Genomic DNA, 12110 nt, shown 5'->3' with positions numbered 1-12110 from the left:
AGCATGCTTAGTTTTATTTATATTTTCTATTAAATTCAGTAATATATCTGTATATGCTTATTGTGTGAAAAACTTTTGATATTATGAATTCCTGTTATGCTTTTATCTGTTCTCTTTCTTCCCCTACTTTTCTCTTTTGTCTTCATCTTTGTGTTCTTTCCCTCTCTTTTAGTACTTTCTGTATTTTCTTCCTCAGTCATATTCTCCCTTTCCCGTTTCACTATTATACAATATTAAGTAGAAGTAGTCAGATTCATGAGATGGCTGGATGGTGTCACTGACTCGATCGACGTGAGTCTGAGTGAACTCCGGGAGGTGGTGATGGACAGAGAGGCCTGATGTGCTGCGATTCATGGGGTTGCAAAGAGTCGGACACAACTGAGCGACTGAACTGAACTGAGTCAAATTCATTGTGATGGTCATGTTTCTTTTATCTTCCTTTCTCGAGCCCTAATTTTTGAGTATTTTAATAGCTATTTAAAAGTAGGAGGAGAAGATGGTAGCTGAAAAAATAACCTTAAAGAAGCTTTTCTTATATATTGTATAATCAGTATACAGTAACATTGTTTCGAGAAAATGTTTATAAAATGGGCAGAAATCAAAGTACTTGTAGATTACATGGCCTTTGAATGAAATCTAGTATTATGTTGTTAAAAAGGTGTGGCTTCTATGATTTCTCTAGTACGTGAAACTTCATGATACAGAACTTCTTTGCAGGGGTGTTTGTTGAGAAGGATCTGGTACTTATTAACTCTTTGGCAAGCCTATTTCCCTATCTGAATGTTGGTTTCATCTTTGTAAAAGATGCAGAATGATACTCATCGTTCATGTACATTAAGTTCAGTAACATTTTAAGAATAATTATTGATTTAACATCTAATTGGAATCTTTTTTCCCTTATTTTATAGGCTATGTACAGAGTCTGATCAGACGAGTTGTAAATAATGTAAATATTGTTATAAATAATCTGATACTAAAATATGTTGAAGATGATATTGTCCTTTCAGTCAACATCACATCCGCAGAATGCTATACAGTAGGTGAATTGTGGGATCGTGCATTCATGGATATTTCTGGTGAGTAAACGTCAAGATTATTAAAGCTTTTCCTTCTGTTGAAACATTTATCTTGTATTCTAAACCTTTTTTGGGCCACCAGGCTCTTTGCTAAGTCTACTGAAAGCTTTATATCTTCATCCTGAAAAAAATGCACATATATTAAATTTGGCATACAATTATAGGAGATTATTAGACCTTCAGATTACGAAATCTGACTTGTTTTCTAATAGTCCTAATTTTTATTCTTATCTCATGCTTGTTTCAAATGTTAGTCGTATTTTATAGTAGTGTGTGTTGAAGGAATAAAAATTAAATAATAGTTAAAATTTTGAATGTTTTTGAAAGAGGAAAGGGAATGTGTTGCTTTTACATAGTTCAGTAACGGCAAAACTGTGTATCTGATGTATGTTTTAGATTTGTATACTGCAGAGCATATTTGGGGTTTTTGGATAATCACAAAGCCTCCTTCATTATGTGCTGCATTTTCCTTCTGCTTATATTAAAAGAACTATTTAATAATAATATATTTTTAATAACTACCAAATATACTTATATATTTTCAACATGGAAGGTAGGCATGCTGTGAAACCTTGAAAATACAGCTGTGAAAAAAGTGCTGCTGTTTTGCTAGAAGACATAATAGTTAAATAAGTCACAACACTTTTAGATACACGTTCTGATAGTGTAGGGAGTGGATATTTTTGGAAAATATAGTAAGGAGACTGTTGTGAAAGCCTTTTATCTATGATTTGCCATTGTACATAATTGCTAAAGGTGCTGGCACTAAAGTTAGACTACCTGAGTTTGAATCTTGACTCTCCCAACTTCATAGAGATGTATGATCTTGTGTGAGTTACTTTGTGGTTTCTTATTTTCCTCAAGTACATACCATAGCATAAAAGTATTTGGTACATAGTAAGTGCTCAGAAAGTGAGTTGCTGTTCTTATTTAAATTCATTTTCTCAGATTCTCATTACAATTCCATAAAGTGATATCCTTTCTCATTTGTTGGTTGTATATTCATTTATTTAAGTCCTAGTTACATGAAAGCAAAGTGAAATTGAATCTCAAGGTTTCCTAACTTGCCTTGTTAAGGCATACAAATAGGAAGTAGAAGAACTGAAATACAGTTGTTTTATGTGTTCTTTAAGGTTTGGCCTTCACATTTTAAAAATGAAAAATAATCCTGATATTGCAGCTCTGTTGTAAGGCATAAATAAGGGCATATGCAAAAACCCAAGCTTGTTTCTGAGATATTGTCAGTGCCTCTAAAGGGGGAAGCAGTATCTACTTCAGAAGTTAAAGGATTAAAACAAAACAGTTAAGAAAGAATGAAGTCTTCATATATGGTAAAACATGAATGAATCTTGAAAACATTATACATGCATGTAAGCATTTCTTTAGGACATACATAGAACTTAGGAGTGGGTTTGTTAGGAGGATATGCAAATGTTCACCTTTTGAAACTAATGCAGAGTCTTTTTCTACAGTGCTTATTAGGTGAGCATAATTATTACCCTCATTTTATAGGTTGGATTGTAGCACATTATCTAAAAATACCAGAAGTAGAATTCATTTTGTATGTTTTTAAGATCGTTCTTATTAGTGTTTAGGAAAGTATTTTTCAAAACTTAATCCTTTTCACTTTCACAAAAACGTTTTCTAGAATATCCTTGAAATATGATTACTTTAGCATAAAGTGATTTTTATAGTGTTATGGAGAAGAACATGTGCTCTGGAGTAAGGTTTTCAGAGTTTGAATTATAGCTCTGCTCTTTATAAACTGTCTGACAAGACAAATTATTTACCCTTATTGTGCCTTCATTCCACAGCTTTTAAACAGAGCCATATAAATATTATAAGAGAGAATGACTGCAAAAGATTTAGTGTAGTGTCTAATAGCAAATACTCAGTGAATAATGATTATTATAAAGAGAGGGAAGAAAGCATCTAGAGGGTTTCTTTCATTTCTTCTTATGATAATTTCTTTCCTATTTTGATAATTTCTTTAATTTGTGTACATGTATATAATAGTAATACTGTATAATATGAAATAATGTGGTAAGTTTGTATTGTTTTCAGGTAAAAAATTTATTTCCTTAATAAAACCTTACTATTTTCATACATGTACATATTCTTTATGCATCTTAAAAACCTAAATCCAAAAGAAGAAAACAAAATTGAATGCTGAATTAATTAGAGGTTGCCAGGATGTTCTCATTAATAGAATGGACTAAAGTATAGTTTATTGTTTTGAAGATTGCCATGGCCATAGTGTATGGATAGTTGCCAACTTAAAATCACTGACTAGGTAGATTTGGGCCTGATATTTACCGAGGAATTATTGTTAGTTAGGAATAAATTTTCTACAGGTTTTGTTCTCTAGTTTGATACTTTACCAGCAATTGTTTCCATTTTTATTCCGTTGAAAACAAACTTTATAACTGGTAATTTGGTAATTTCTTCATTAGTCATTATTTAAAAACATGTTGGCCAGTAGAATTTTCTGTGATGATGGAAATGTTTTACTTTATACTGTCCAGTACCCTAGCCACTAACTGTATGTGGCTTTTGAGTACATGCAGTGTGGCTAATGCAGTCAAGGACCTGAAATTTTATTTCCATATAATTTTAATTAATTCATAGGTAAATTTAAATAACACTGTATTGATGGTGGCTACCATATTGAAGAGTGCAAGCTTTGAGAACAGCAGCAAGTTTTTCAGTGGAGAAATAAATGTTAAATAAGCGACTATTACTCAAATGTTTTTATAATGTAGTTTTTCAAGAATTTTGTTGTTGTTTAATATTCCATTGCAGATAGTGAAATGTAGAAAAATTTTTATAAACTTTGTCTTAAATTTGTAGTTGAGAGTCCAGCAAATTGGGGACAGCTGCTTCATTTCTTTGGCTTCTATTTGATTCTTCATACATTAAATGGGGATTATTGTGCCTATTTCATAATATTGTTGGAAGCTTTCAGTGATACGTTAAATGTGAAGTTCTGTTCATAGGTGCTGACAGTCCTATATTAAATGCTTTATTAATCTTATTTCTGCTATTATTATTTTTATTACTGTTGTGCTAATAAAGAATTGCCTTTTTTTTCCTTCTAAGTTTACTTTTTACTTAAAATGTTTTTCTCTTCTTTTTTCTTTTAGCAACTGATCTGGTGTTGAGAAAGGTTATCAATTTTTCTGACTGTACAGTTTGTCTTGATAAACGAAATGCCAGTGGTAAAATAGAATTCTACCAGGATCCTTTATTGTACAAGTGTTCCTTCAGAACTCGCCTGCATTTTACATATGATAACCTAAATTCTAAGATGCCATCTGTTATAAAAGTAGGTGTTTCTTTTTCTAGCAATCAAGTTGCATGTTTCTACTTTGTTTATTGATTGTTATACATACTAATCATTGTTAAAAAGCAATGAGGAAATTAACCTCAAATATATAATGTAAAAAAGTTTCATTTATAACTTTTATGTTATTTATTATGTATTGTAACTTTTTTTAATTTAGTGTTCTAATAGAGCTATTTTGGGGACAACTTTTTTACCCTGTGACTTAGATTCCATTTTAATTTTTCCAGCTGATTGTTAGTGTTTTTCTCTTCAATTAGATAGAGGAGATCATATCAAAAAGTGTATTTATGCCCATGGTGGACTGAATATTAGTCTTTATTTCAATTCTTACAAATTTTTCATTTGATAATAATAGTTTCTGACCCTTGTTTTCCTTACATAACTTTATAAGACTGAATTTGCATATCTATTAGTTTATTGGTTTAGGGAATTTTAGCTGTCTGTGGTTTCAAAATGTGGTTAAAATCTTAAGAATATGTGAATGTTTCAGTAATATCTTTTGATCCACGTGAAAATTTGTTCTCCAGGTATTGGCAAATATTTTTAGTGTATATAGTTATTCTCTAAGTGTAAATTTTGTGTTGTTTTATTGCATAAAAATATTCTATATCTCTTATCCATTTATCGGTCTTTGAAAAAGAATTCACATAGTGACTTGTGATCTTGTTAACTAAGTTTTCACATGGAATAAATTTTTATTATTGAATTATAAGCTTTTGTATTGTAATGAAAAAGCCAATCCTAAGTCTGAACACTGGTATTGACCACTGTGCTTGTTTTGGCGTGGTTATTTAACTTATTTATTATTTTTACATTGTGCTTTTAAAACATAAGACATGTCATTTTATGTAGCTTTGTGTTTATACATGAATTCCACCTACTTTTCTTTGGTAGTGCTCACTCTTGAGTATATTTTTTTCCTTACACTTTGTACAGGACACATTGTTTTCTTTAAATTATGTTACTCTTTCCTTCTGTTTTTGAATTAGCTTCTTAGACAAATATAAGCATGGAATAGTGTTGATTCCATTCTAATTGTATCCCTATCCCAGGAAAATGGACTTAAACATTCCTTCTTTGACCTTGACTCTACCAGTGAAGTTGGGGAATGTTAAGAGTAAATTCAAGATATATTTTGAAAGCAAGTAATGGATATGGGGACACCTTACCATATAAAAATTTTTTTATTGATCTTTAATACAGATTTAATTGTACATTTTAGGATGTGGGTAAATTAGAGGAGAGTGGTACCATTTATGCTTAACTGAAATTAAATTTTCAGTTTTTTATTAATAGTACTGTGATATAAGATTTGGTGTTTTGAGTTAAAGCCATCATTGTTTCAGCGCTTAGTCCTAGGAAATAAGTATTAAATGGACATGGTTAAACTCATTGATCATATCAAAGACAGGGAATTTCCAAAAATGTTTGAGATGCTCATTATTTGTCTAAGGTTCTCATATATGTTTCATTAGGTGACTTTTGAATTTATTTGTATTTCGGTAGACTTTTTGTAATTTTCTACCTTTTGTGAGTAATAAATGTCTTAGAGATTATATCATCTATGAGATACAGAGCATACAGATGTGTTATTGAATATTTCCCGTTAGTGAAAATTTACTTTTTCTTAACAGTTTTTCAGAGGAATGAAAGTCTACACATAAATCTTTGACTACATCTCTGATTGATTCCTTAGGAATGATTTCTGTAATTGCAAATATCTTATTAATGGGTTTAAACTTTTAAGGCCTGTCATCTGAACTACAAAATTGCTTCCAGAAATGTTTAACCAGTGTATTTGCTCATGAACATTAAGGGAGATGCCTGTATTATACTCTACTATCCTTAAATATGATCATACTTATAAAAGCCAACTTTGATTATTAGCAAACTTAGATATTTGAAAATATGTTCAGTGGCCATTATTTTTTTTGAAAAATTCATTCAGGGTCTTTGTTAATTTTCCTATTGTTGATTAGCTTTATTGATTTTAAAGATACTTATATGTATAATATATAAAATATATATTTTAAAGGTATGTATGTTTATAAGATTTTAAGTGCATACATATGTGCATACAGGATTGAGGTTGGTTTTGCTAAGACAGCTATCACTGGTGCTGTTGGTGCCATATGGTATTTAAAAGAATGTGGCAGATAAATGTCAGATTTCAGAAGAGCTTCGCAGGCTTGCATTGCACACCTGCACAACCCTTCTCAATTTTCTTACCTCTTCATAGTCTATTTGGTGTATGGTTTTTGTCAGTTTTTAAAACTTGTACTCATATTTGAGTATGGTATTTTATACCTCCCTGTATAACTTGCTTCCCTTCAAGTACAGTTTTTTTGTGCCTTTATCCCTAAAGATATGCTGATTGCCATTACTTTTTCAAGTTTCATAGACACTCAAATACCAGTTAGTTAAAATAAACCTTCCAAAAGACTTACTTTATGGCTTAATTGGTTTTATTCCATATTTATGTAGCAACAAGAAATTATTATATTGAGCTTGTCTGTATATTTTATTGATGTATTGTTCTATAAGGAGAACTTTGATTGTTGACTTTGTGCCCTATTGATAATAATTAGTCTTACTTCTTATAATTGATTCATGTTGTAAATTTTATACCATGTTTAATTCTTTTATTTAAAGTTTGTTTGAGAAATTTTCCTGGTCATGTTTTCACTTTGTTTTCTATATCTGAAAATTATTTTACCATATGCATACTTTGATAGTTATAGTGTCAGTAGTTTGCTCACTTAACGTATGTTTTTAGGATATGTTTGCATTCTTTTTGGTTAATAAAGCTGGAAAGGGTGGATTAACGACTTAAAAAATGACATTATGAAACTTTATTCTTATTTGTGACAGAGATCTTTATGGTTTTTGTTGGAGTACTGTTATACTCTTAATATTATAGGATGGGTATTTTATTAAAAGGTTTTTGGAAAAGTAATCTTGAAATCCATTGTGACTGTATCTTCTCATGTTTCTATTTCCACTTAGTTGGGATTAACATTGCTTCTGTCTAAAGATAGTGATCATCATAGGAAAATTTGTTTAAATTTCTAAGATTTTAGAACTGTCATTTTGCCTTAAATATTAGAAACATTGAGACATTACACTTTTTCCTATGGTACTCCATTTTAAGGCTTAACATTTCCGTACTTATGTTTAAATGGTGTTCTGTTTGAATATACTTTTGTTGATGCTTTTGTTTTCTCCAAAATACAGATTCATACCTTAGTAGAGAGTTTGAAACTTTCTATCACTGATCAACAGTTGCCTATGTTTATCCGTATAATGCAACTTGGGATTGCTCTTTACTATGGAGAAATAGGAAATTTTAAAGATGGAGAAACAGAAGATTCTGCTTGTCACAATAAAGATATGTTGGGAAATGTTACAGGTAAATACAACAAAGTTTTTATGACTGTTGTTCTTACAAGTGTTTTCACCATTGTGAAACTTGAAAAGCTACAACATTAGATTATGGTTTATATTATTCCAATATGATGGGATGATTTGCTTAACACTGATCTTTTTCTTTTCTACATTTTGCTTATTATTCTCACTTTCTTTTTTCTACATGCTAAAAATAACTTGACTATTTCTAGTAGGTATAAGTGTTCAGAATATACATTATATAAAAGGATAGTCCAACCTTAAGATTTCCTAGTAAGTTATAGTACAGTTGACCCTTAAACACATGGGTTTGAACTGTGCAAGATCCAATTACACACAAATTTTTTTCAGTAAAACTGCATGATCCATGGTTGGTTGAATCCTCAGATACAGAACTGTAAATATGATGGTGAGTTGTCTATAAAGTTATACCTGGATTTTCATCTTGTACTCCTAACCACCTTGTTGTTCAGGAGCAGCTGTATTGATAACTTTTCTATAAAGTCTCACTGAGTTATTTTAACTAAGTTATTTATACTTAATTATCATATGTAATTATAATTAACTATGTGTGCTGTGCTTAGACGCTCAGTTGTGTCCGACTCTTTGTGACCCCATGGACTGCAGCCCTCTATGCTCCTCTGTCCATGGGGATTCTCCAGGCAACAATACTGGAGTGGGTTGCCATGCCCTCCCAGTGTTCTTCCTAACTCAGGGATCGAACCCAGGTCTCCTGCAGTGCAGGTGGATTCTTTACTGAGCGACCAGGATAGTCTATAATAAACTATAATTATACCTAATTAACTGTACATTTTGGAGGATACCTAGTTAATTAATTGGAGCATTACTTCATTGAAAGATACTTAGTGGGTTAATTTCACTTATTCAGTTCATTATACTTTTACTAAAGCCTATTTGTGTGTAAGACATTATTGCTGGGAATGTAGGAGAATGCAGAGATAAAGAAATGTGGGAAAGTACAGAGACAGATTTAAAATCTTAATGTACCTTGGAGTGGACAGACATGTGAACAGTTAGTTAAGCACTTAAACAGTTAAGTGGATGGCAGATGTTTGACTTACTAATATTAGAGGTATTAAAGATTGGAAGTAGAAAAATGGTGAAAGGAGTGGTAGGCTTTGACTTGTGTTGGTCTGAGTCTCAGGAAAAATTTGGAAAAGGTGATGATTGACTTCCATAGTTAGAGCCTTTAGCTAAAGGGCATTTAAAACTTGGGAACAAATAACCCCATTAAAAAGTGGGCAAAAGGCCTTTATAGAGCTGTTTCCAGAAAGAATATTGAGGTGGCCAACAAGCATGTGAAAATATGCTCAGTATCATTAGTCATGAAGGGTAATACAAGTCAAAACCACAATGAGATAGTGCTTTATAGCTACTAACCAGTGTAGTTAAAATTAAAAACGACTCATAATAAGTGCTGGCAGCATGTGGGAAAATTGGAACCTTTAAGCACAGATGGTGGGAATGGTATACAATCTGGTTTGTCAAAAAGTTGTACATAGAGTTACTATATTATCCATCAGTTCTGTTCCTAGGGTTATATGACAGAACTGGTAGAACAAAAACTAGTAGAACAAAACCTAGCATATAGAAGCTGGTCAGTTCATTTTCTCCACCATGCTATTATGGTAAATTTCAAGTATTAGTATATGGAAAATTGAAAGTATTATACAATCAACAGGCACTGTGTGGTTGAGTAGATGTGTAGGATCTACTCATCATCTGGATTCTACAGTGAATATTTATCACATTTGCTTATCATGTATCTGTTCATCTAACACCACTTTCCCTCCATCAATTCAACCAGTTTTTGCTGCATTTCATGGTTAAGTTATGGACATCAGTGTACTTCACCACTAGATTTCAGCAGTATATCCCTATCTAGAGTTTATGTTTATTGACAGTTCTTTCTCTTTTTTTTAAAGGCTAAATTCATAAGGTGAAATGCATAAATGTTAATTTAAGTATGCTATTTAAGAAGTTTTGAGAAATGTGTATGCCTGTGTGATACGGTACACTCATCAAAATATGTGTCATTAATATCTCAAAAAGTTATCTCATGCCACCATTCAGTCACTTCCCTTGCTCCAACTGCCTGCCCACCCTCCCTTCCACTCAAGAAAACCCTGTTACGAATCTCTAAAAAGAAAGAAGCCATGCATTAGTTTTTGCTGATTCTGGAATTTCATGTAAATAGAAAACATACAGTATAAATTCTTCTGTGAAAGGATTCTTTCCTTAAGCATAATATATTTTTTTTTTTACTTTTTATTTTTAAAAACTTTTTAAGACTTAATTTTTTGAGCAATTTTAGATTTGCAACAAAATTGAAGGGTAGGTACAGAGATTTCCCATATACCCCTGCTCTCATACATGCATAACCTCCCCCATTATCAGCATCCCTGTACTTATCACAACTGATGAACCTACATCATTATCACTCAGAGTCAGTAGTTTAGTTAAAGTTCACTGTTGCTGATGTATATTCTGTGGGTTTGGACAAATGTATCCATCATTATGGTATCATTCATAGTATTTTCACTGCTCTAAAAGCATAGTATTTAGGGGTTCATCTGTATTGTTATATATATCAGTGTTTGTTTCCTTTTTATTGCTAAGTACATCGAATGACTGTGCCATATGAATGTAACATAGTTTATTTAGACATTACCCTGTTGATGAATGCTTGAGTTATTTCCAGTTTTGGTTATCACAAGTGAAGATGACATGGACATTCTTCTGAAAGTCTCTTGAAGATATGTAGCTATTCTTTTTCTTGGTTTAATACCTAACAGAAGAATTAATACATACTTTAAAAAAAAATAAATTACCAGGCCTTTCACCCAAAGTAATTGTGCCATTTTACATTCCCATCCCTGGAGGCTCAGAGGGTAAAGCGTCTGCCTGCAATGCAGGAGACCTGGGTTCGATCCCTGAGTCAGGAAGATCCCTGGAGAAGGAAATGGCAACCCACTCCAGTACTCTTGCCTGGAAAATATCATGGACAGAGGAGCCTGGTAGGCTACAGTCCATGGGGTCGCAAAGAGTCAGACACAACTGAGCGACTTCACTTCACATTCCCGTCAACAATGTATGCCAGTTGCTCCACATCCTTGGCAACATTTGTTGTTGTCAGTCCTTTTTCACTTTTTGCCATTCTGATGTATATGTTGTGGTTGCTCATTGTGGTTTTAATTTGCACTTCCCTGATCAATTATTTTGAACTTTTTTGGTGTGATTTTTGACAGTATATCTGACTTTGTGCCATTTGTTAAATATTTGCCTTTTTTTAAAACTTTTTTGTTTCCTTACTGATTGGTGACTTTTCCCTTAATCTTTTTTATTGAAGTATAGTTGATTTACAGTGTTAACGTTAGTTTCTGCTGTCCAGCGAAGTGAGTTGGCTATGTATAAAGGTGGTTGTTTATATATTTTGAATTCAAGAATGACAATACATGTCAAATACCCCTAGGGAATATTTTTTTGCTGGTCTCTGAGTTGCCTAATTCATTTTCTAATAGGTGTTTCTTGAGCAGTTTTAAATTTTGATTGAATGCAGTTTTCAAAATTTTATGACTATTCCTTTATGTGTTCTAAGAAGATTAGGTTTGCTCTTTTTTTTTTTTGTAAAGAAAAAGGTTGCTTGCTTCCAAACACATCTGAATTGTTTTTTCTTCCAGCTGTCTAAAGCAGAAATTCTTAACCTTCTATTGTGCATGTTACAGATTCTTTTGACACACTGGTAAAGCCAATGAACCTTTCCTTGGAAAGTTTTAAGCACCTTGATTTTAATGTCTTCATGTCCTTTCTTCCTGTTATTTGTGCTTGGAGTACATTAAGGTTTTTGTATCTTTGAGTTTATAGTTTTCAGATATACTTAGAAAAATTGGGGGTATTGTTTCAAATATCTGTTTCAATTCCCCTTTCTCCTCCTTTGGGGACTTGAATAACACATATATTGTGCTGCTTGAAGTTCCACGGAGCTCTCTGATGTTCTTTTCATAATGTTTTTCTTTTTCCTTTCATTTTTTTGGTTTCACTTTTGATAATTTGTATTTCTGTTCAAGATGACTAGTCTTCTGTAGCTAATCTGCTGTTAATTCCATCTACTTTATGTTTCATCTCAGATACTGTATTTTTCATCTCTAGAGGTTCAGTTGGGATTATTAAAAATAATGTGCTTTTTTGAATTTCATTTTATTTAGATAGCTGTTTTAATGTTTTCATTTATTAATGCTATGAAATATGTTATTACCAGGTCT

At 32.0% G+C, this 12110-nt stretch overlaps 1 protein-coding gene across 2 annotated transcripts in view; it reads left to right on the top strand.

Annotated features, from left to right (window-relative positions):
* The window catches only part of VPS13B (vacuolar protein sorting 13 homolog B), a 779806-nt gene that overhangs the window by 56021 nt on the left and 711675 nt on the right, over positions 1 to 12110 (top strand). For both annotated transcript variants that reach the window (XM_068984062.1, XM_068984063.1), the window contains exons 4-6: positions 909 to 1076; positions 4220 to 4401; positions 7657 to 7831. In XM_068984062.1, the coding sequence (XP_068840163.1) occupies positions 909 to 1076; positions 4220 to 4401; positions 7657 to 7831 (525 nt within the window). The remainder of the gene's footprint in view (positions 1 to 908; positions 1077 to 4219; positions 4402 to 7656; positions 7832 to 12110) is intronic.

The sequence above is a fragment of the Capricornis sumatraensis genome, chromosome 11, assembly GCF_032405125.1.
Source record: "Capricornis sumatraensis isolate serow.1 chromosome 11, serow.2, whole genome shotgun sequence".
Classification (NCBI taxonomy): Eukaryota; Metazoa; Chordata; class Mammalia; order Artiodactyla; family Bovidae; genus Capricornis; species Capricornis sumatraensis.
Note: the sequence above shows the minus strand (reverse complement) of the source record. Positions and strands in the feature narration are given on the sequence as shown.